The 26,244-nt window shown below is 39.1% G+C and overlaps 1 protein-coding gene across 3 annotated transcripts in view; it reads right to left on the bottom strand.

Annotated features, from left to right (window-relative positions):
- Positions 1 to 1,811: 1,811 nt before the first annotated feature.
- The window catches only part of LOC135205534 (protein SGT1 homolog), a 150,821-nt gene continuing 126,388 nt past the window's right edge, over positions 1,812 to 26,244 (bottom strand). For all 3 annotated transcript variants that reach the window (XM_064236287.1, XM_064236286.1, XM_064236288.1), the window contains 2 exons: positions 21,127 to 21,323; positions 1,812 to 2,820 (listed from right to left, as the gene is read on the bottom strand). In XM_064236287.1, coding sequence (XP_064092357.1) covers positions 2,713 to 2,820; positions 21,127 to 21,323 — 305 coding nt within the window. In that variant the 3' untranslated portion in view covers positions 1,812 to 2,712. The remainder of the gene's footprint in view (positions 2,821 to 21,126; positions 21,324 to 26,244) is intronic.

The raw sequence follows: 26,244 nt of genomic DNA, 5'->3' as shown, positions 1-26,244 counted from the left end.
AGCAATGAAATAGCAGAAGACCTTCTTCACTACTTTGTAACATGCCAGGGATTGGAGCCATCTTCACTGGTTGGTGTCATCGATGGGACTTTTCTATGATCAGAATCGTGAGAGTTCATTTCTCTCCAATTCAACTGTGAAGACATAGATCCACATTCACCTTAGTCATTCACTATAGTAGTATTGTTTCTTCTTAGTTGAGATTCAACTACTAATGAGAAACTTCTCTGTCTTGCCATCCAGGGACCTCAGTCTCTAGAAGGCATTTGACTCATCTAGCGTGCACATACCTAACAAGAATCGTCAGACAGGGTTTTGTTTTCAAAGACCGCATCTCGTCTCTCTCCGGTGTTGGCGAAGAAGATAGACGATTTGCATGGTTCGTTCTCAACATCACCCTTCAAAAGGCGGGTGTCGTGTCGTGATGTGCAAGCATTTGGCATCTATTGACAAGTTCGAATCCTTCATGAACTGAGTTTTTGACTTTGTATTGGTTGATCCAAATCAATCATTACATTGTCATATTGGTGTGTTGCTGTACCTCGGAGGATCAACACTCTTCAATGAAAGTCAATTCCTTTCTCCACTGCTGACTCCCAGTGCAGAAGTGTCTAACAACACGTCTTCCTCCGAGTCCTACCAGATCATGAGGAACTCCTCTGCAGATGGCTGTCAATTACATGCTCTTGCAGAGAGCAAACAATACAAGTGGCTTGGTAATTTTATGACACTCCGAAGAATATGTCAGTGGAAGATAGGTGCGGTCTCATTAGGACCACATTTATATCTTTCTTCCTCCTTCGGGTAGGTTTTTTGTTTTTGACTGATGAAGGCTGCTCAACAAGTTGTGTTTGCCTACCTGGCTCCTTCAAGAGGACAAGTTGCATCTCTCCTACGGTGTGCGGTTCTAGAGGCGAGAAGGATGCAAGAGTGACCGACCTCTTCCCCTTCCCCCTCCTCGTACTTCTATTCCTCTTCCTTCTGGTTGAGGATAGGACTCTAACTTATACTTGCTGGTCAAGTGATTGATGCTTTGAGCCTATACATCATTTCTATTCTATTTTTCTTATCAGAATCATAGAAGCAGTCCTGCTCCTTCCTCTAGCAAGGAGAAGACTAGCAATAATGCAATCCCTTCCAGAACTTTGCATTAATGCCTGATTCTAAATATTCTTCCCAGCTCTTTTTTGGATGAGCTACGGGTCCTCGTTCATAATAAAAAGGCATAGAAGTCTAACTCTTGATCATGCAGCTCTTATACTTCAATCAAATTTTCAGTGGCAGGCACTCCTCCTTGCTCTTACGACCAGGAGGAATAGCCCAGGGGTGCTGAACTCGTCAGTTCTGGAAACTCACTCAGATTCCTCCTACCAATCAGTGCATCTTCCTAATGTAAAGACCAAGGGTTTGTATATTGTGTAGGAACAAATCAATTTTTGAAAGTAAATAAATTGTATTTTTTCTGAATACAAGTATACAAACCTGAGGTCTTTTACATTAATGCCCACCTCATGCCACACCTCAATCGCAAAATTGGGCTTTAAGTCAAAGTGGAGTGTTTACATCCAGGCAGGTAGGTCTACCTGCCTACCAGACGGTAGTTACTGCCTAACCACCTTGTTCAAGAAAATAATGGCCATGTTCCAGTTTTGCCGTAATGTAATTCCTAATGTAAAGGACTCAGGTTTGTATAGTTAAGAAAAGTACAATTTACTTTAAAAAAAATTGTGATATCTGCCAAATATTTAAGTGCAGTAGTTAATCTCTTGCACTAAAGAACAATAAAGAAGGGAAAAAAGTAAATTTTAAAATAAAACTTTGCAATTTATTTATAAATCAACTGATAGTTATTACAACAAATCTCCTTTCATATATTTTTACCCCTCACAGTATATTGTATATATCTGGCCAGAAAACATCATGAATCATGTATCAGCACAATAGTACCAAAAAGGAGAACTTAATATAGTTTTACAGTTTGGCTATTCAAAACATTCAAAAGAAAAACCATCCTAACTCAAGTTTTAACCATTAAGACTGCCGCAATTTATGATGAGCACTTATAAAAGGAACTGGATCTAACACCAATCAATAAAGATCAATTTTCCTCTGCAATTGTGCTTTTACAATTGATTTCCTAGACTTTCCATAGATCAGCAAGAACACAGTCTCCTCAAAGTGCCATCACAGTTTACATTCTGATGAAATATGTAGTGTTCCCGGAGTTTATATGCTTTGCTAGTAGTTCATTCAAGGTAATTACAACATCACTCATTGAATCCTAAGATTAAAGGACGTGAAAACCTTCCATCAAAATTTAAAATCTCAAACACTTCTCTGCTAGTATTACTTTGAGCTATTACTTCTTAGGATTTAATTCATATTCTTATTTGTACTTATACCCAATAAAGCCTGTGTAGCACAAAATAACTAAATTATTTAAAGTATTTAAAATAAAGCTACAACATACAACACAGCAACATATTTTGCTGAATAAAGTTAGATTGATTGCACTATCCTAACAGTACTGACGAAACAATTCACAAAAACACAAGATTAAAGCAAATTAATATTCATGAATTTTCTTTCAACAAGTATCCTTTCTTTCATTATTTAGAAAGATAATCTTGGAAACCAAACAAGAAAACTACCTTATCACAATTACTAAAGCACAAGGAAGGTTTTTCTGCCTGTTATCCATGCTGTATTAAATCACTGGTTCCACTTTTTATATTCCATGCCATCTGGAGGTTTCACATCCACCTTATCACTGGCAACTTCCTTCCAGTTAGTGCTGAGTACAGTTCCTCCTGATTCCATCTGTTGGAATAAGATACCACAAAAAATTAAATCTTCAACTGCATAACAACACTCCACATAAATCTTGTTCACTTCAACAAGGTAAACAGTATTAAGGTAAACAGTATTAAGTAATCCACATTGCCTAGTCTGATGAATTATACACCATTTACAGCAGTCATTCAAGTAGACCACCGATTCAACTAGATTCAGGACTAGGTTAAACGAATTTTTCTTTATAATAAAAACTGGAGAGAGACCAGAGTTAGAAAAAAATAGGCAAAAGAACAAATTAAATAGCATGGAAGTAAGAGCAGCCAGCAGAAATAACAGCATAGACAATAAAGAAACTGAAGATAAAAATGAGACTGCACTAAATACTTCACGATATGAATTACAACTTACAAGCATACAAAATATAAATTTTGTACATGCAACTTCCCCGGTAGATATATACTTAGCTATAGTCGCCAACGTCCCGACAGAATTTCAAATTTCGCGGCACACGCTACAGGTAGGTCAGGTGATCTACCCTCCCGCCACTGGGTGGCGGGACTAGGAACCATTCCCGTTTCCTAATCAGATTTTCTCTGTCGCCGGTTCCGACAACACCCGTTGTTGGTTCCTCCTGATTTGGATTTTGTTTTTCGCTTGCCGTGGATCTTTTGACTGTCTTTTGGTGACATATTGGATCGTTGGCTTGGCATACGCTTTTGTTTACTTTTTATGATTCTCTAATGCGTCAGACGCTAGTACTGTTTAGAATATGGGCGATGAATGTGTGACGGAAGACTACCGAAGGATTCGGTAGATCCTCGCACTGTAGAAGAGTAATTTAATTTTTTTTTTTTCTAAGGAACTACCACTCTGTTGTAAGTCATAATTACGTACTGTATGCAGTTACTGAATGACAGTCATTAACACGAAACATTTGACATGAAGATATGATGAGAATCCTTAAGAGAACCTTCATTGTTGAAGTTTGTTTTGTAGTTCTATAGATCACTTATTAATGAATTGTCTATTAATAATCCTTGTACTGAATGTGAGATTTTGAATGAGGAAGAAGTCTCTTTCTTCTTTTTTGAGGAAGTTAGAGAAGAACAGAGTTAGGAAAGCTTCGTCTAGAAACTGCAGTAGTTCTCGTACTAACGAGCTAGTTGAGGAGGCTTTAGAACCTAACCCTAATGTAGTTTTTGCAACCTCTCCCCCATTTTCAGCCCCTTCTCCCTTCTTCAAACCTGCGGATTCGTCTTCGAGATGAAGCACCTCAGCGGAGTGGCTGGTTGGTCCCGTTGCTGAATAACCACTGGTTCCATGCAACGTAAAAGTACCATACAAACAAACAAATTTTGTGAGTTTGATTTTTATATTTCTGGCATGAAAGCTGAGATTCGCAGGATGGAATTGCAGTTGCTTGCAATGGAAGGCAAGAGTGCTGTGGGAAGTTTTTGTGCAGTGTTCCGCATTGCTCCTAGGCCTAGACCTCTTCCAAACTCCCAGAACCAGGGGAGGAGGAATGTCGACAGCCGTAAGGAGGATGTAGAGCATCCCCAACAGTCAGGCGTCCCTTCGGCAGGCTCTGTCCCAGACTGCCATGGATCGCCACAGAAAAGGCATCCTGAGGAAGTGCTTCTTCAGATTCGGCTTCTCCAGGCCGCGAGACGCTTCTCTCCTCACAGGCGCGCCTCTCCTAGCAGGCGCTCGACGCCTTCCAGGTGCGCGTTCCCAGCCGGGCGCGCGGAGCCAGCCGGGCGCTCGTCTCCCATCAAGAGCGATTTGCCTGAGGAGTCGCCTTTTTGACAGGAAGTTTGCCTTCTCCCGAAGGAGATCAGGAGAAGTCTACTAAGCGGGTCCTTGTGGACCTCCAGGAGCAACTTTCTACGTTGATGGGCGCTCTAGTTAAGGACCCTCCTCGCAAGAAGGACATCGCGCTTCCGATCAAGAGCTCTTGAGTTCCCCCCTCGCAAGAGACGTGCCTCTCAGGACAGGAGCCCTTCACCGAGAAGTTCCAGGCGCCTCTCCCCTGTTAGGTGCTCTTCTCCAGTTAGCCGCTCCTCTTCTAGCAAGCGGGCTCCTCTTGGCAGGCGCTCCTCTCCTAGCAGGCGCTGTGGAGCACTGCGCGGCCAGGTGGGGATCTTCGGATCCTACCTGGTGTAAGCCCAGTCATTGAGGAAGGATCCTGCCCCATCCTCGATTTCTACGGGAATCGAGAGAACCACCAACCGATGATCGTCTGACAAATTCGGTGGGGGTTTCGCAGAGTGCTTAAGATTCTGCTGAATTTCTAGCACTCGCAGTGTTAGAGTTTTTTTACAATCTCATAACACTTGAGCGAAACCTCTGTCCAAGATGAGCTAGACGAGAATCTCCGATAATTTTTACCTCGAAATTTGAGAACACCGCCAAATGCTCGAATTCCTGGATTAGGTTCTGTCATGTAAGCGGGTTGGCCCCATTGACAAGATCCTAGAGGTTTTGTCATGTAAGTGGATAAGCCTCCATTGACAAGATCCAAAAGGCTTTGTCATGTAAGTGGACTAGTCCCCATTGACAAAGATCCTATAAGGTTCTGTCGCGTAAGTGGGTAAGCCCCCATTGACAAGATCCAGAAGAACTCTCAGTCATAGGTCACTACCTCGCTGAGGCTCTTCAGGCAGAGCAGACTCATAGACAATGGCCATGAAGTCTTCTGCCCAATAAGATAAGAAGCTTGAACTGTCATTTTCGGTACTCTGTTCACAATTGAAGCTTTCTTTCGGGAAAGACTTCTCCTTCATTCTCTTGACTAGAGAACGAAGGCGATCGATCTCCAATCCTTACTCTCATTCCTCGTAGGGAAAAGAATGTAGGATGGAGGTAGTTGTACAGAAACCTACAAAAATTCTACGTATTTTACCTTCGCGACATGATTCTGTTAAGCAGTTGAACTGTCCGGGGTGTAGGCACATACCGTAGTTAGCTCTACGGATGGCGACCGAGACAACGAGTATCCTAATTAAACTGCTAATCAGGGCTCCCTGCAAACTCCCACGAGTTACCAGTTTCGATTTTAGATACTTATGGTATTGTCACGACAACACCAACTCAGCTTTTGTATTTACCAAAATCCGTTTCGCTTAAATATAATTGCTCGAGCATATTTTTATGCTCGATGGTTCTAGCCGAACGCATTTCCTTCATAGAATGGATTACATGGCAACTCAGGATGACGAGTCGGCGAGAGCTAACTGTGTATGAGCCTGCTGTCACTGCGATAACAGCTCAGTACCAGCTGGCTCTCCAAGATGCACAGTCGGTTGCTTTTCTCTCCCCTGCAATGATTGGCTGCCGAACCGTATCTCTGCCCAACAATCACAGACTTAAGATCTCTGATTAACGGGGATTCTCGCATACATGAATGACCATCTACTGCTGTGATGCTCGGTTCATCGCCTTCGACATTGCGAGAAATTTTCAACAGAGATATCTCTTGGACTCTCTTTTTTCTGTTTACCGCACTGTAGCAGAAGTCTGTACTAGTCTACCGCTGGATCGCACTGCGATTATGCGAAATATTTTTTCTTCAGACATCGGAGTTTGTCTTCAAAATATCTCGTATTCGTAGGTGTGCAATTGTTCATTGTTCACCCCGAATTAACAGATGTATTGGAAGACATCGCCTATTCCCAGGCCTGACAGCTCTGCTTCCAAATGTTCATCCAAGAGAAGCAGTTCTGCAGGCAGTATTCCCGGGGTTTTTCATTACTGAAAAGCACCCCGCTTTCATAGCAATTACGACTTCTCACCGGACAGCAATGAAATAGAGGTTAGCATTTTCAGTCATTGATAAGCATGGGTTCAGAATCTTGAGAATCTTTCTCTCGATTCGGCTGTGAAGAAGTACGTTGCATTCTCTGTCCTCCTTCGTCTTCTACGACACAGTGTTGTTTCTCCTTAGCTGAGATTCAACTACTGTGAGAATGTCTTGCCATCAGGAACCTCGGTCTCTAGAAGGCAATTGACTTTCACCTGTTGGGGCACATGCCTTAACAGAATCACCACCTCGCCGTCCGGCATCGGTGACAAATAAATATACGTTTTTTATGGTCTCTCGGCATAACCCTTCAAAGGCGAAGGTCACTTGTCTTGCTCAGATTCTTGGACAACTTACCTCGATACCGAACGCAGTCAGTCGGCAGCTGTCAAGAGCGCCCGGGTCGGTTACGAACTACGGTGTAGACTTAGTTCGAGTGTACCAAGAACTTCGCTGCGGACTCCTTCCCGAGCCTGGAAGGGGTAAAAGGAGCCGAGTAGGTGGTTTTCCCCACTCAGAATGAACAAGGGCTTGTCTCTTCTAAAAGCCGGAACCGCACCTAGTGTCGTTCTCAGAAGCCTCAGTCGGGATGGGGAGCAACACTATGGGCGAAAGAAGTGTCAGGCACCTGGAAGGGGGACCAGGTGAACTGGCACATCAACAAGGAGGAGTTGAATACAGTCTTTCTGGCCCTGAGGAGTTTCGAACCAGAAGTCAGAGGCTCGGTGGTCCAGGTCACCTCGGACAACAACACAGCTCTGGCATATATAAGGAAACAGGGAGGGACTCATTACGTCTCCCTGTACGAAACAGCAAGAGACCGGTTGCTGTAGGCAGAGGAGAGAGAAATGACACATCTCACCAGATTTGTTCAGGGAGAGAAGAACGTAAGGGCGGACCTGCTGAGCAGGAGAGATCCTCCCCACAGAATGGACTCTCCATCAAGACGTTTGCCAGATGTTGTGGAGCCTTTGGGGGCAGACCACACATAAGACCTTTTTAGCCATGAATTAGAACAAGAGACCGGACAACTTTTGCTCCTCCATTTCGGATCCAAGAGCAATAACGGTAGACGCACTCCTTCTAGACTGGACAGGGATAGACTGCTACGTGTTTCCCCCATTCAAGATTTTGGGGGAAGTATTGTGAAAGTTCGTCCCCTCAACAGGAACGTAACTAACTCTGGTCGCTCCCTTTTGGCCCGCTCAGGAATGGTTCACAGAGGTACTGGTATGGATGGTGGACTTCCCCAGATCTCTTCCACTCAGGAGAGATCTGCTCACAACCCCACTGACAGGTTTCACTAAAACCTCCCCGCTCTCTGCCTGACTACCTTCAGACTAACAGAATTTGTCAGAGCGAGAGGCTTTTCGCGCAAGGCTAATCAACCTTGCAAGTCTACCAGTCGAAGTGGGAAGAGTTTCGGAGATGGTGTGGACAAAGAAACTATCCTCATCCAATACCTCTGTGACCATAATTGTGGACTTCCTTCTCTTTTTAAGAGAAGAATGCAGCTTCGCTGTCTCTACGATTAAAGGTTATTGTAGCATGCTATCCGCAGTGTTCAGGAACAGGGACCTGAATATCGCGGAGGATAAGATCTGCATAATCTTATCAGATCTTTTGAGACGACTAAGAAGTAGTACTCTAGATCGCCTAGTTGGAACTTAGATGTGGTTCTCAAGTTCCTAGTATCGGAAAAGTTCAAACCCCCTCAACAGGCGTCCTTCAGGGACCTGACTAGAAAGTCTGTTTCTTTTAGCGCTGGCGACTGCTAGAAGAGTTAGCAAGCTTCAGGCTCTGGATGCTAGAGTAGGGTTTAAAGGAGAGTCGCCAATCTACTCTTTTAAAACTTTTGTTCTTGGCGAAGAACGAGAATCCCTCTAAACCCTGGCCTTGAAGTTTTGTGGTCAAAAGGCTCTCACCCTTAGTGGGAAGAGAGATAGAGAGATCTCTGTGCCCTGTCAGGACCGTTAAAATTCTACCTGGAAAGAAGAAAAAAGAAGAGTAAGGGCAACCTAAAGAGTCTGGTGTTCTGTCAAGAGATCCCAGAAAACCCATTTCTAAGAACGCTCTGGTGTTCTTTATGAGGAACGTCATAACAGGCGCATGCGACGTGCGATGATGAACAGTTTAAACTCCTGAGTTAAAGCACATGAAGTAAGGGCCATTGCGACACCTCTGGCGTTTCAGAAGAATATGTCGCTGAACAATATTGTAGCCTCTACATCCTGGAGATGCAACTCAGTGTTTGCTTCTCTCTACTTGAGACACATGAGAGTGACTTACGATAAGTGCTTCTCGTTGGGGCCCTACATATCTGCAGTTTCAGTGTTGGGACAGGGAGCTGAGACTAATCCTTGTTAGTTTAGTTTAATTTTTAATTTGGTGTTATGTTTTTATATTTGTTTGAAAGAGGGTTAAGTGGTAACCCCTTTCAATTGTTAGCTCTAACACGGGTTAGAGTTTGTCAAGTGGTCGGGATGGGTTTTGTGCTCCTTGTTGTATATTGATACCTAAAGCTCTGTCATGTAAGAGGGCGAGTCCCCATTGATATGATACAGGTTAAGGCTCTGCCATGTAAGTGGGTCAGCCCCCATTGACACGATCCAATAGAAGGCTCTGTCAAGTAAGTGGGCCAGCCCCCATTGACACGATCCAGAAGGGCTATCGGTCACATGTCTCATCCTCGCTGAAGCTCTTGAGGCAAGCAGACTCATAGACAGTATCCATGAAGTCTTCTGCCCATTCAGGTAGGAACCAAGGTTTTTTCTTTATAACCTACAACATATGTTGTTTTCCTGTTTTGTTATATATATAGTATTTAGCTGTCTCTTACCCTCCACCAAGGGTGCCAATCAGCTAAGTATATATCTGCCGGGGAAGTTGCATGTACAAAAATGATATTGTTATGATACAATAAAGTTTTGTACATAGTACTTACCCGGCAGATATATATGATTAATGGCCTGCCCAGCCTCCCCTCAGGAGACAGGTGGAAGAGAAAATCTGATTAGGAAACGGGAATGGTTCCTAGTCCCGCCACCCAGTGGTGGGAGGGTAGATCACCTGACCTACCTGTAGCATGTGCCACGAAATTTGAAATTCTGTCGGGATGTCGGAGACTATAGCTAAGTATATATCTGCCAGGTAAGTATGTACAAAACTTTATTGTATCATAACAATATCATTTTTCATAATAAAATTTATTATTTGGATATTTACCTACTGTTAAATTTAGCTCTATCTCCCCGCCGATTAGGCAAATCGGCATTCAAACAAAAAAAATTGAATGGCTGCTCGGATAACTGTCTAGTTTACCTGTTCTCCACCAGGTGTGTTTCGAATGTTATAGCTCTTGTCAGAATTCTCCTTGAACAGCCCACTTAAGTTGTGGGGAGGCTGGGTGGGTCTACTTTAACAGTAGGTAAGTGTCCAAATAATAAATTTTATTATGAAAATTTATGTTATTTGAGATGAATCTTACCTACTGTTAAATTTAGCCGATACCACATTAAGAAGAGGATGGTGGGTAATGCAGCTAGACAAAATTTCGCTCAGCCATTTGAGCTAAAGGTTTCTTGTACGAAACCCAAAACATTCTCACCTGATCTTGGTGGATTTTACTACCACCAGAAGTTGGATTCCATTCAGGGAGCAAGGCTCTCATACATATGCAGCAAAGAGCAGCCTTGCAGAGAAAACCACTTCGATTCAGCCAGCATGAAACGCAAGCGGTATGAGGGACCCCTGTGCCTGGGTCCAGAAGCCCTATAAAACGACAGTCACTTAAAATAAATACCTTTACAATATAAAGGTACGCTCCTATACAAAATTTGTACCTTCACGCTCCCCAAAATATTAAAACCTGGGATTTAAACAAGAGAGCTTAAAGAATTGCTCTTTTTTCAGTTCAGGAAAAGACTACCCACTACTAGTAGCGGATTATGGGCTTTACTGTTTTCAAACAATTCTGTATACTTAAGGTAGTGATCGGGCAAAAACCAAAATGTACTTCTACTGTGACAAATCAATCCTATTTTGGAGTGATGATGTGGCGGGATCACAAGCTAAAAAATACAAGCTGGCTAAATCCACCCCCCCCCCCCCCCCCCACATTAACCTAATCACTCCTGCTGCCCAACTCACCCCAGTCACACTTTCTACTTCACACTACGGAATATGCAGGACAATTGACCTACCTATACAAAAAAAAAAAAAAAATCTCAAAACACATGTACTTACCCAACCACTCCAGATACTCCGGGCTATCCTGTGCTGTCCGCTGGTCGAGGTCACTGAGACACCACAACAACCACCAAGAACCACAACACCCAAGGACTACAACCCAACAACAACCAAGGAACACAACCACAGATCAACAACACAACAAACAAGGAACACAACCACAACTCAGCAACACAGCAAACAACAAGGAACTCTGCACAAACACAGCAAACAACAAGGAACTCACTGCACAAATAATCACCAACAAAAAAGAACTCACTGCACAAACAATCACCAACAAAAAAAAAACACAAAAAGGCAACACACCCACTAACAACACCAAGGACTCGCAACAACAACACCAAAAAACAACACAACTTATATGACTAAAATGCCTACAACAGACTCCTGCTAACACTACTGGTTGTCACAGCTTCTCACTAAAGACTGACTGAACCAAAACACAGAACAACAACTAACAGGACCAGCAGGCAGCCCAGAACCCACCAACAACCAATTCAGTCATTAACCATCCATACAGCAACCTCTCTCTCTCCTCAATCCTCTCTCTCTCGCTCTCTCTCTTTAACTATCCATTTAACCAGCAATTCCTCTCTCTCTCTCTCTCTCATTAACCACCAGACAAGCAATTCTTCTCTCTCTCTCTCTCTCTTCTTCTCTCTCTCTACTCTTCTCTCTCGCTCTCTCTCTCTATCTCTCTCTCGTCTCTCTCTCTCTCTCTCTCTCTCTCTCTCTCTCTCTCTCTCTCTCTCTCTCTCTCTGACGAAATGGAACTCCATAACTCCTCCATAACAAATTGACTTAACACTAAATGAAGTTGCAACTGCTGCTCACACTAAAGGTAGAAAATATGGAGCTAGTTCTCTACACAAGCCTATCCAATACGTCAACAGAGGACCTTCTGTTCCTTGACAAAGTTTCTAAAAATCACAACACAAAAGGTTAAGTTTGCCCCTCCCATGCTTAACCTAAACAAATACATTCTAGGTTTTCTAAAACCACAATACAAAAGTTAACTTTGCCTTAAACCTTAACCATTAGCAAAGACAGCTAGGTTTTCTAAAACCACAAAACAAAAGGTTGATTTTTGCTGCTTCCAGGCTTAACCTTTGACAACAACATTATGTTTCTTAAAACCACAAAACCAAAGGTTAACTTTGCCTCTTCCAGCATTTACCTTTGACAAAGATGTTCAAGGTTTCTAAAAGGATGATAAAAATGTTCTAAGTTTAACTTTAAATGCCCCAACAGGATAGAGAAGTTTCCTCTTTTTTCCCCACTAAGGGGTTACATTGGAATTCTTACAGGGCACTGTAAAGCATAGCCTTAACATCACCCTCAGCTCTAAGGCAGAAAGCTACAATAGCTTTCCCTTTACACCAGCTTAAAGAAGGGTGCTGACAATAAATTTACTTATTAACCACTGCTAAATAAACGGTTTTACAGTAAATTCAGATAAAGTTTAGACCCGCATCTACTCTCCAGAGAGAGACTGATATAGAGATGAAGGGGCTTCAATCTCAACACCTTACAGAGCTGGTCTCTGCAAGATCTAAAAGTACTTGATGCAATACCGAGGAAAGTACGTATGGAACGATAACTTTGGAAGTAGACAGTGAAAAGTCTTATCTCCTCTAAACAGAAAACATTGATGTCTACAAGGTTCCAGGTGCTGAAAATTCCTCCAGAATGGCACCCTCAGCAACACACAGACCACTGCTTCTGACCCCAAGCCATGGCAGTTTTAAATTATGGACAGATCCTATGATAACTTGAAAATCTTATTATTGGGAGGGGACATTCTAACATCTCCAAGGAGTTAAGGAGATGCCTACATTAATGGAACTGTATGGAATTGTGTAGTCGAGTTGATTTCTTCTCAACGAAAGAATGAGACATCTACCAAGAGCATTGGAAATTCTGAAAATTATTTGCCCTGAGGCTACAAGGGCTCTACAGGAGACACTAAGCAATTCTTGAACTTGAAATTGCTCAATAGAATTCAGAGTAGATACGAGGGGCAGGCCTAAAAGTCTGAATTAGGCAAAATTTAAGGAAACATCCACACTCAAGCCTGAGGGCCAACAAAGTAGTAGTAATCATTTGGATATCCTGTTCATCTACATGCTAGGAAGCTAAATGAGTGCTCTTTAAATCCACATCAAGTGCCAAACTTACGGATGTAAAGGCTGTAGGCAGTTGTTCTTCCTGAATCTCCAATTGCTAAAACACTGTCCTTCCACAGAATGAATGATCAAACCAATATGTTGTTTCATTTCACTCAAAGCAGCAAACTTCACACAAAGACTGTTTCTGAACAGGAATAAACCTGCTAAGCATCCTGATGTCTTTCCGCTGCCCTGACATCTAAAAAGTTTTACCAAGTGTAGTGTTGACCATTCCATGTTGCATGAAAGTGTAATGACACTAGTTAATCTCTGTGTTGTATGACAGAGGGAAAAGACCAAAACCTGGACTTAGGTTTAAGAACAAAATGGACAATTCTTGGTTACAGAGTCCCCCCTACAGTCCTGGAGCCAAAGTTGGTTCTGGATTACAATTTGAACTTTATTTTAAGTTGTAATTCTTACGCTGAAACTGTACATTAACCGAAGCGGTAAAAAAAAATTGTCTCCCGTGTGCCGGAGGTGTTTCAGAGTGAGCGCGGAAGCGGAAAAAATATTTTATTCAAAAAATCACAGCGCGCTTAGTTTTCAAGATTAAGATTTCATTTTTGGCTCCTTTTTTTGTCATTGCCTGAAGTTTAGTATGCAACCATCAGAAATGAAAAAAATTATCATTATCATATATAAATAATGCGATATATGATAGCGCAAAAACGAAATTTCATATATAATTGTATTCAAATCGCGCTGTGCGCAAAATGGTTAAAGGGAACAAGTTACTTTTAGTTCATTGTAATGTATACTAAATTGCGATCATTTTGGTATATAACACATTGTAAAACGATAAAAGCAACACAGAAAATATTATCACAAAATGCATGAATTCGTAACGCGCGGAAGTAAACTATTTTTTTCAAAAATTCACCATAAATCTAAATATTGTTCTAGAGACTTCCAATTTCTTTCAAAATGAAGACAAATGATTGAATATTACTATATTGTAAGAGTATTAGCTTACAATCGCAGTTTTTGACCATATCTGACGAGTTAAAGTTGACTGAATGTCGAATTTTTTTATATATATATTTTTTATATGCAATTATTTCGGAAATAAGAAAAGCTACAACCTTCAAATATTTTTAGTTTTATTCTACATGAAATTGCGCACATTTTCATATATAAAACTCTATGAAATGCCTAATATGAAACGGAGCAAATATTCCAAGAATGGGACGTACGCATTTCGAAGATTTGTGGCGGAGAATCCGCGCGCGGAGGGAAGGAAAGATTTTTTTTTAAATTCACTATAAATCGAAATATTTTGCTAGAGACTTCCAATTTGTTTCTAGATGAAGATAAATGACTGAATATTACTAGACTGTAAGAGTTTTAGCTTACAATTGCGTTTTTCTACCATTTCGGTAGAGTCAAAGTTGACCGGACGTGGTTTTTTTTCTATTTATCGTGATTTATATGCAAATATTTCAAAAATGAGAAAAGCTACAACTTTCAATTATTTTTTGTTGTATTCTACATGAAATTGCGCACATTTTTATATATAAAACTTTATGTAACGGCTAATTTAAAATGGTGCAAACATTACCACAATCGCACGTATGATTTTTTCGGAAGAGTTACTGCGCGGACGTAAAGAAAATGTTATTTTTTTCATAAATTCACCATCAATCGAAATATTGTGCTAGAGACTTCCAATTTGTTGCAAAATGAAGGTGAATGCTTGAATATTACTACAATATAAGCGTTTAAGCTTACAATTGCGTTTTTCGACCATTTCAGTAGTCAAAGTTGACCGAAGGTTGAAATTTTGGCAATTATCGTTATTTATATGAAAATATCTCAAAACTGATAAAAGCTACAACCATTTGTTGTTTTTAGTTGTATTGTGCATGAAATTGCGCACATATCCATATATAAAACTTTATATAACGGCTAATTTTAAAATGGTGCAAACATTACCACAATCGCATGTATGATTTTTTTCGGAAGAGTTACCGCGCGGACGTAAGGAAAAAGTTTTTTCATAAATTCACCATAAATCAAAATATTGTGCTAGAGACTTCCAATTAGTTGCAAAATTAAGGTAAATGATTGAATATTACTAAAATATAAGTGTTTTAGCTTACAATTGCGTTTTTCGACCATTTCGGTAGAGTCAAAGTTGACCGAAGGTTGAAATTTGGCAATTATCGTTATTTATATGAAAATATCTCAAAACTGATAAAAGCTACAATCATGAGTATTTTATTGTTGTATTCTACATAAAAATGCACACATTTTCATATATAATACTTCATGTAACGGCTAATTTACAATGGTACAAAAATTATGTGAAAGTGACGAAATAATTTCCGAGATGTGTCACAGATACTTTTTAGTGCGGCAAGAAAGAAATTCGCGCTTGCGCGCCTGCGTAACTATTGTAAACAAAACAACACCTTGATCCGTGAACTCCCAGCATCCCCCAAGGCGCGTGATTCAAAAGTTTTAGGCTGGTAGGCCTATAAGTTTTTTTCCGCGAATTTAAAAAAAAAACTTTTGTAAGTCGACGTAAAATACGTCCAGTCGGCACACGGGAGACAAAAAATGTCGACGTAAAATACGTCCAGTCGGCGTAAGAGGGTTAATTGAGCATGATTTTCTGAAAATATCCCGTGAGGCCATGTTTCCTAATGAGGAAAAGCCCTTACTATATACGAAGTTTCCTTCAAGCCTAAAATTCTTCAAGCAGCACATGCCTATTCATCTTGACCGATAAGCATGCATAATAAGTATCATCTCCACATCACTAGATAAGAATGGAGATATAGAGAAATAACAATATAATGCATAGAAATTGGGCCAGAAGAAGCAACAGGTCCTAGGCCTTTGGAATACTGTTGACAGAGTTGGCTAACTTTAAATCACTGATTCAGTATAAGTGTCTTGCTCCCAAAGTTGACACCATCTACCAATCGGCTGCACACTAACCCAAACAAAGTGGACATCTTGAAGGAACTTGCATGACTGTGGATGTATGCTAAGTGGAATACATTCTGCATGTGTAGTACAAGTCTGACAGTTCTTTGGAAAGGCACTAAAACCATGCTAGAAAACCAACAAGTATATGGACAGACACTGTTATTCAGTCTCCAAATGTCCAGGACTATCTCCAATTACTTGTGGAGCTCGTCCTAAAAAATTACCCTTGGACCATCATTCCCTCTATGTACAATCTCCTACTACAAGAGACTTATGAGAGTTTTCTGCTGAAGGCAAAGGAAGCTATTAGAGGGAGATTAAACCAGTGGAGGACAACCAAAAAAGAATCAAAACTGCCCTTCACCGTCTCCACCATGTAGCGTACTGGTCCCAAGTCTCTCCATGCAAGTTAGGAGGTTGCAACTGTCCATATCCCAGAACCTGAGTCTGCACTTATCCACAAAAAGGTATAAAACAAGACTACCAATACATAATCCCTTTTCGCCTTAAACCGAGCTGCATAATCAGACAGGAAGCGAAAGTGTTCTCACTTCTTCCAAACCAAGCGAGTATAAGCATGAGGACATTACCCTCCAGCATCAGAAATGAGTTACTCGTTTTAGTTACTTGTTTTCCTCGTTAAAAACTCCCGCTGGGTTGGCGTCTCCACCTCTCTAAGAAGTCGCAGAGACGAGACAACGTAGATAAAAGGTAATAACTCAAGCTAGACTGAAAATCCATCAGCATGTCTGTCAGTCTCTAGCATTTCCCCACAGGAAAGAGAAAGGAAGCGAACCTCCTACTAAAGACGGTTAAAGGACCAATAAGCGTTGTACAGCAACAGGCGGCCTTCGGCTCTCCGTGACTTTAAGAGACATAAGACGACAAGCCAAGGTAGACCCAAAGGGAGATTGTGCGTCCAAGAAGAAAAGTTACGAAATGATCACTAATTGGAGAAAGCATTGGTTCTCTTCTCCATTATTTAGAGGGCGCCGAAATATGTTAAGACAATTAACCCTTTAACACCAATTGGACGTATTAAACGTCGACGAAAAAAGTTTTTTTAAAAATTCGCGGAAAAACAGTTATAAGCCTACTAGGCGAAAACTTTTGAATCACGCGCCTTGGGAGATGCTGGGAGCTCGCGGATCAAGGTGTTGTTTTGTTTACAATCGTTACACAGGCGCGCAAGTGCGAATTTCTTTCTTATCGCACTAAAAAGCATTAGCGACACATCTGATATTATTTTGTCACTTTGACATAATTTTTGCACCATTTTATATTAGCCATTACATGATGTATTATATATGAAAATGTGCACAATTTCATGTAGAGTACAACAAAAAACAACTCATGGTTGTAGCTTTTATCAATTTTGAAATATTTTCATATAAATAACGATAAGTGCCAAAATTTCAAACTTCGGTCAACTTTGACTCTACCAAAATGGTCGAAAAACGCAATTCTAAGCTAAAACCCTTATATTCTAGTAATATTCAATCAATTACCTTCATTTTGCAACAAATTGAAAGTGTCTAGCACAATATTTCAATTTATTGTGAATTTATGAAAAAAACTTACTCATACGTCCGCGTAGTAACTCTTCCGAAAAAATCATAATTTTTTTTGCCCGATTGTTGTAATGTTTGCACCATTTTAAATTAGCCATTAGAAAAAGTTTTATATATGGAAATGTGCACAATTTCATGTAGAATGCAACAAAAAACAACCCATGGTTGTAGCTTTTATCAGTTTTGAAATATTTTCATATAAATAACGGTAATTGCCAAAATATCAACCTTCGGTCAACTTTGACTCGAACAAAATGTTGTGATTTATGGTGAATTTATGAATAAAATTATTTTCCTTATGTCCGCGCAGTAACTCTTCCGAAAAAAATCAAATTTTTTTGTCCGATTGTCGTAATGTTTGCACCATTTTAAATTTGCCGTTACATAAAGTTTTATATATGAAAATGTGCACAATTTCATGTAGAATACAACAATAAAACAATCCATGGTTGTAGCTTTCATCAGTTTTGAAATATTTTCATATAAATAACTATGTGCCAAAATTTCAACCTTCGGTCAACTTTGACTCGACCGAAATGGTCAAAAAATGCAATTGTAAGCTAAAACTATTAAATTCTAGTAATATTCAATCATTTACCTTTATTTTGCAACAAATTGGAAGTCTCTAGCACAATATTTTGATTTATGGTGAATTAAACTTTTTCCTTACGTCCACGCGGTAACTCTTCCGAAAAAATCAAATTTTTTCGTCCGATTGTCGTAATGTTTGCACCATTTTAAATTAGCCGTTACATAGTTTATATGAAAATGTGCGCAATTTCATGTAGAATACAACAAAAACAACCCATGGTTGTAGCTTTTATCAGTTTTGAAATATTTTCATATAAATAACGATAAATAGAAAAAATTTGTCCTACGGTCAACTTTAACTAGACCGAAATGGTCGAAAACTGCAAATGTAAGCTACAACACTCACAGTCTAGTAATATTCAATCAATTACCTTCATTTTGCAACAAACGGGAAGTGTCTAGCACAATATTTCGATTTATGGTGAATTTTTGAAAACAGTTTTTTTTACGTCCGCGCGTTACGAATTCATGCATCATTTTGTGATAATATTTTCTCTGTATTGCCTTGATCGTTTTTACAATGTATTATATACCAAAATGATTGCAATTTAGTGTACAATACAACGAAAAAAACTAACTCGTTCGCTTTAACAGTTTTACTCGCAGCGCGATTTGTATACAATTATATATGAAATTTTTTTTCGCGCTGTTTTTTCGCGCTGTCATATATCGCGATATTTATATATGATAATGATATTTTTCATTTCTGATGGTTGCATACTAAACTTCAGGCAATGACAAAAAAAGAAGCCAAAAATGAACTCTTACTCTTGAAAACTAATCGTGCTGTGATTTTTTGAAAAAAAAAAAAAAATTCCGCTTCGGCACTCACTCGCGAACGCTGCCGGCATACGGGAGACAATTTTTAAAAGCGTTCGTTCAAGGGTTAAGACATATTCTCTATGTGGCCTCTTTCCTCAACAAAATGAGGATACAGCAAGGCGTAGTGTCGCAACAAACACCGACCTGCCCGAATGAGTTCCTCAAACTCCATTCAAACTCTTCTTCTGTCAGCGGCCGACAGGAGGTAAACATAAAGAGCTCAAAGGATTGCTCTTTCTCCGCAACCATTGGTGACAAAAAGCGACACTTGTCGATAGGGATGACAGGAGTTGAGTGTGCTGTATCAAATCCACCTCGACTCAATGAGAGGAAGAGATTTTCAAGCGACTTAGGACCCGGCCAAGTCCGCTTGAGTCAACTGTGTTCACACAAGTCAACAATGTCCGCAGTTTGCACGAGTCGACTGAGGGAAAGAGAGAACGAGGTGCCAGAAGTGGGAGGCGGTGGGAGAGGAGTTACAACGACGCTCCCACCTCATCCAAAAGCGATCGTACATAATTTGAAAGCATTCCTATATGAAACTAAGTTAGAAATCTCTGAGGCTAGGATATCTAACTCGGCGAGAACTTTAGATACTACAGACAGTGTAAGACTTCAAAGAGAAACATTAATCGAAGCAGTAGTAAGAGATTTGCTGATAGCCAAAGAGGAAGCAGGCAAAGAACGAACACAAGCATTACGAAGAAAAAGGAATATGCTAGCATACAAGAATTTAGAATAACCAAAACATGAGAGAGAGAAACAGTCGACTGAGTTGACATATCTAAATGTGTAAAACTTGCTACAGATACATCATCAAGTCAATAAAATGTCTATACCTATATTATATATTGTTAAGCCTATGCATGCTAACACCTCAAACTAGGTGTTGAAGACAACAGAATGCGCCTACAGAGTGAGCATTAACGCTTACCGAAACAGTCCTTATGCAAACGCTTTAACAGTCATAGGCAATCGCTTTAAACGAGATTCAGGCCATGAAAAGGGCGAAGTAGGTATTGGAGGGCACAGACTCCCATCGTCCCGAGAACCGACCCGGTTCCTTGGCAGCGGACACTACCAACTGTCGCAGGGCAGTCCTTTATATACACAAATTTACTGGAGATGATGAATTATTTTGTCTACACATCATTATGGGTACTTTATAAAGCAAAACACCATCTGTCTTGTGCCCCTTTCAAGCAAATGGTCATACTCAAACTTTTTTCATTCACTTCTTATACTACTGTAAATTACCATTAATATTGGAAATATGTGCATGTAATGTACTTATATACCATGGTAAACTGGTAAGCAATACTAACAAGAAAAACCAGCATTAATGACAGATATCAATGTATGCTGATATTCAGTCTCAATTCTTTTTAAAAAGCTTCTTTACAAAAATGTAATAACATGTTATAAAGTTTTATTTTAATTTAACTCAACTTTATTGGTATACTATTAGTGGTTGACAAGGCAAATTACTTGAGAAAAATAAACTTGCAAAATTGAGCCACAACCTGGAGATCAAAAGGTAATATTAACACATTGGCGGCTGACACAGTTGCCGCCATGGGGGAATTTCCCTCTGAACCTCTGACAACAACGACAGCAGATCTGGAAACCATTACGCCTGATGCCACAGGGGGGCTACCAAAGTCATCCTGAGACCCTGTGAACTCATCAACCTGTTCAGCAGCCAATGAACCAGGTAAAGGCCGAGAGGGGTCAACCACAACTCGCCCAGGCGGTTAAGAAAAGACCGATGCGGAGGCGTAGGTGTGTGGTCTTTGACCACTCTTCACCCGATATACACAGCGTTGCCAGATCTCACAAGATTCCTCGTTTTCATCTGCGTTTTAACCAGATCCAGCTAGGCGCTAGAAATTATCCTATTGTTCAGACCAAAGGTTTGTTTGCGTATGAACAAACACATATTACCAATGAAGGACAACCTGTCACAAACTACCCACTGTATGGCCCCTTCCATTGTGGCCCAGATTCTTGTCTTTGCAACACAAACATTATAAAGACTGTTCTGTTCAAGTTCCTAAAAAACTAAGGTGTAAGTGTACTACATGGTAATACATTACACTAATATATTGTTCAACGCTATCGTAATAATAACATTAAAAGTGACAGTACATATCGTCTCAATGTGGGATAAAAATAATGGGAAAATACTACTTACAAATGACTTATTCATTGCTCTCCTAGTTTCATCCGATCCCTGTCCATAAATTTTCTGGAAAAGCTGATTGAGTGCAGCATCCCCTTCAAGCTTTTCATTTTCCTCCTCAGCCTTGATGTCTGCCTCAATCTTATTCCAGTCATGCTTCTTGGAAGCAGACGATGGGTAAGCTGGAGCAAAATCTTTTTTGGTGGGGTCTGTGAAACAAGGATATTCTCTTAAAATGCTACTTTTATGTAAGCAAATTAAACACTGTACATTACAATAAGCGCTACCACCATCCAAATTAAGAATTTTACTACCAAGGTGTTAATACATTCAAGCACTTTTGAGGTTCTGAGAAAAAATGTGTGGTCAAGGCATGAAATCAGCTTGAAATTTAAGATGAGAGTATTTATGCAGTAGTACTACCAGTCCTGATTTATGGTTCATCCACCTGGGCACTGACCAGAACAGAGGAGAGAAGGTTGGATGCTTCTGAGATGAAGCTGCTGAGAAGGATACTTGGCATTAAATGGGACAATTATGTTAGGAATGAAGACATCAGGATGAGATTGAAGCAAAGGCCAGTCAGCATCAGGCTGAAGAGGGGAAGGCTGAAATGGTTTGGACATGTTGAGAGGATGGATGGGAATAGAGGCCCCAAGAGAGAACCGAGAGCAGTACAAATAGGAAGAAGACCGCTGGGTAAACCAAGAACGAGGTGGATAGGCATAATTGTCAGGGATCTTGAGGATGAAATCCATAACCTAGAGGAAGCAAAGGAAATGGCTTGGGATAGAGACAGATGGAAAGGAACTGTATCAGCCTTATGCCACTGGCCAGTGGTGGGAAGATAAAGTAAAGTAAGTCAAGCACCATATATGAAACACGAAAAGTTAATATATTATACAGCAATTCAAATTAATATTTTTACTATTAAGCTACCGTAGTTTCATCAGGTGCTGTGCACAGAGGGAATTCCTTTACACAAAGATTGCTAAAAAAGTTGATATGAGTAAGCCTAACAAAGTATAGATTTACTAGAGACCTTGTAGTTAGTACAGTCATGCAATGTTTTACATTTGGTTTGAATACAATGATCAAAATAACTGTTAGCCAGTATTGTAAATATTATTGAACAATCCAACAAATATGAGGGTATTGTACACTATAAAAGTACAGTAGCTCAATGAGACAATGGATTAAAGCGTCCCAGGCGACCCCACTATGAAAGAAACTGATATTTCATTGTATATATTCGTAATGCATGTTTTTGTTATGAAGTCCAGGTATATTTTTACCGTGTACCTCTTAACTCTTAGGAACCGGGGTAATAAATCAATATGCTGCACCTCAGGCCAGCAAAACTTTGAGGCTGGACAATTTGAAGGAGAGAAAAAAAAAAAAAAACAACGATGGAAAGAGGAAGATATGCAAATGCCCATGGTGTAAGAAAAAAAATTCTAAAAAAATTTCCCCACCTTCCACAGATATTTGAAAATGACTATTTATAATCCTTTGTGGGGCATCTTTTACTTCCCCACCTTCCACAGATATTTGAAAATGACTATTTACAATCCCTTGTGGGGCATCTTTTACAAGACAATCGTAAATTTTATGAAGGTAATGATTTTTATAATACTAAATTATTTTATTTGTAAAATTATAATTATAACTCACACAATATCAAAACAGATAAGAAATAAAATTAGTTTTTGTTTATTTATATGGTGTTTTTACATTGCATGGAACCAGTGGTTATTCAGCAATGTCAATATAATTAGTAACAAATTCTGATCATATTTGTTGTAAGTTATTTACATAAATTTACTGAGAATAAAGATACAATATTTTTTTTTGGACTTGTACATGTTTTTTCCAATATTTCTTTGCACTTTCCTTTGCAAAAATACATTTATAACTGACATACTATCATAAAAGATAAAAACTAAAACCAACAGCAATCCCTGGGTATATTTATAAGCAAATTTACAAAAAGACATCATGTGATATAGAGGCGCACTATATTCTCCCTTGAAGTCAAGATCCCAATTAACTCTTTCATGACCCGTCCAGTGGATTTTAGCCAGTCTAAAAGTTGTCATTAGTGAATTTATGGGCTATAGAAGCAATGGCACATCTTTCCCACCTGATTCCCCCAAAATGATGTCGCATAATAGCGTAACTCACCATGAGTCACTCCGTCGTCCACCGATAGCCTGTTACATATTGCTACTCGTGACCATGTCCATCCATTAAGGGTTAAACTAGTACTGTAAAATGCTATAACTGCCTATTTTACCAGTTCACTGCCTAATTTGATAGTTCTAACAAAAATATACCATAAATTATAATTCTAAAACAATTAAAAATCATTTCAAAAAGGAATAGTAGACCCCAAACCATCCCAAAACTCCAAGTCATCTTTTAGCAATTAATGTTACCCTTTTATACGTAAGCAGTCTTTTTCCTTCATAGTACCATCTCTTTCTAAAAGTTTTAGCAAATTTTTTCAGAGTTGAAAGCAAAGTATATAAAAAAACCGTAACAATAAATTTTACAGTAAACATGAAAAATTTTTTAGTAAAATAACAAAATAAATTACCGTACATACTAATGATTTTTTTCATGTATCTCGTGTACATACTCTTTTCCTCAATCTCAGTATCCCATCTTCTAGTTTAAATAAGTTAAAATGTAAAAGCAAATGATAAAAGTATTGTTAGTAGTGTTACAACCAAAGGAGAAACAGCCATTTTGCTGAGAACAGCCAAATCACATATCAACCATCATACTATAGTAAACAATTACTGTAGTTATGTTACCAATGACATTAAATAGAAGAGGACTGATGTATTTTTACATTACAGTCAACCCTCATATTTGCGTTCTCGAGATTCATAGATTTTTCTTTGGACCATGTCTACAATTATTTGTGGGAAATTCGCCCATTCGCGGGTTTTTCCAACAATAAATATTCACTACTTAGTGTACTTTGATGTTATTTTCATGACTAAATTCATTTTCATACAAAAATAATTTAATAATCTTCAAATATTAATACTGCACATATTAGTACTTTTAATAACATTAAAAGATCTCACTTACTAGAATATTCTCTCTCTCTCTCTGTTTATAAATTAAAAAATTATGTAAAATTAAAAAATTATGCTCTCTCTCAGAGAGAGAATTTTTATAGTACATGTATGTGAATATGTTTATTAACATCTTCAAACAATAATAACATAACAGTAACACAAAATTCATGTGGGATAGTATTTTAAAGAAATACAATAATCTTTCCATTTCACTCTTTTAAATAAGGATAACTCTCTCTCTCTCTCTCTCTCTCTCTATCATCTCTCGTCTCTCTCTCGTCTCTCTCTCTCTCTCTCTCTCTCTCTCTCTCTCTCTCTCTCTCTCTCTCTCTCTCGTAGTATGATACATAAATGATTTACTTAATAACTAATCTTCAAATATTAATAAGATTATTAATAAAAGAATTAGCGATTCCCAGTCTTTGAGAAAGGAGGGCAGGGGAGTAAATGACAGTTTAATATACTATTGGTGGAGGGGAAGGAAGGAGTCAAGGAGTTATTCTCTCTCCTCTCTCTCTCTCATCTCTCTCTCTCCTCTCTCTCTCTCTCTCTCTCTCTCTCTAGAGAACTGGCATTTCTCATCTATGAAATCAGCAACAGTCCTAACCAAAAAGATACAAAAGCATTCATAGATATATTAGAAGGATATAATCCTTCAAACTGGAACAAATCTAATGAAAACATCTTGAAAATAATTGAAGAAGTTCCAAATAAAATCCAAGTGGTCAAGAGACTCATAAAGAGAATATACATAAACCAACATATTCCGACAAAGAAAATGAATAAGGTGAATCTTGTGAATATCCTAATTGATGCATTAGGAAAAAGAATGCCAAAAGCATGCAAACCGTGTAAGGTTTGGTATAGCATAGTCAATCCACAAAACCTAATCAGAAAATGTGCTGCATGCAACATTCCGACCCATCCACAGTGTGCTGAGGTAATACAAGATTTGAGAAAAGATACAGAATTTTTGTTCAACATGTCTATCATGGATAGACAATGTTATTAAATCAAGATTGATGTACAAATAGTTGAGGATGAAGAAGAAGAGGAAGAGGAAGAAGAAGAAGAGAGGAGAGGAAGAAGAGAGGAAGAAAAGAAGAAAAGAAAAGAAGAGAGAACAAGTAGAAGTAAACAAAATGAAATGACAGAAAAAATAAGGAAAACAAAGAACAAGATAAAAGTATGGATGCAGAGATACTCATTGATACTACATATGAGGCAATAAAGCAGCATACCTACGAAGAAATAAATTACGATATGACAACAGAAAAGCAATCCCGAAGAGGCTCTACCCAGATCTACACAATGACGGGAAAGAGGAAAAAAATAGACAAGAAAAGACAAAATCTGCAACCTTTTGAAAAGAGGGAATTGCAGATTTGGAGAAAGATGTTACTACAAACATCCTAAGATATGTCAAAAACTATGAAATATATGGTAAATGTGCATACTTAGATGGATATGGGGATGATTGCAGAGATCTGCATCCACAAAAAAATATGTAAAAACCTAAAAGAAGGAAAAGGATGTAAGTTCGACAAAAATGCAAATATATGCACCCTGTAGCCATGAATCATAATCAAATAAATAACCAACCAAGTAATAAAATCCAAAATAAGAAAGAAACAAATAAAGAGAGAAATCAAGAATATCAGGTAAAAGAGAAAAGCAAACCACCAATGAGATATGCAGAGGTGTCAGCAAAAAATTTCAAAGCATCAGCTCCGAAATTCTACTCAAGAGATAATAACTGTATTTATTATGCAAGAGGATATTGCAGAAACGGAGAAAATTGCAGATTCAGACACAAAATGAATAATTATGATGAAGGAAGATCAAATATTATGGAAAAGTTGGATTTTTTTAATGTCAGAATTTTCTGGTAAATGAAAAAAAGAACAACATACCAGAACAGGAAAGAGACATGGGAAAATCCTTATTACTACCATTATTAAATGAAGGAGAAAACACGCAAACCATCATAGTGATGAATGCGCAGGGTTTAGTTACGAGTAACTCAAAAAGAAAAATA

This window comes from Macrobrachium nipponense, chromosome 24 (assembly GCF_015104395.2).
Source record: "Macrobrachium nipponense isolate FS-2020 chromosome 24, ASM1510439v2, whole genome shotgun sequence".
Classification (NCBI taxonomy): Eukaryota; Metazoa; Arthropoda; class Malacostraca; order Decapoda; family Palaemonidae; genus Macrobrachium; species Macrobrachium nipponense.
The sequence above is the reverse complement of the archived record's forward strand: the minus strand, read 5'-3'. Positions and strand labels throughout refer to the sequence as shown.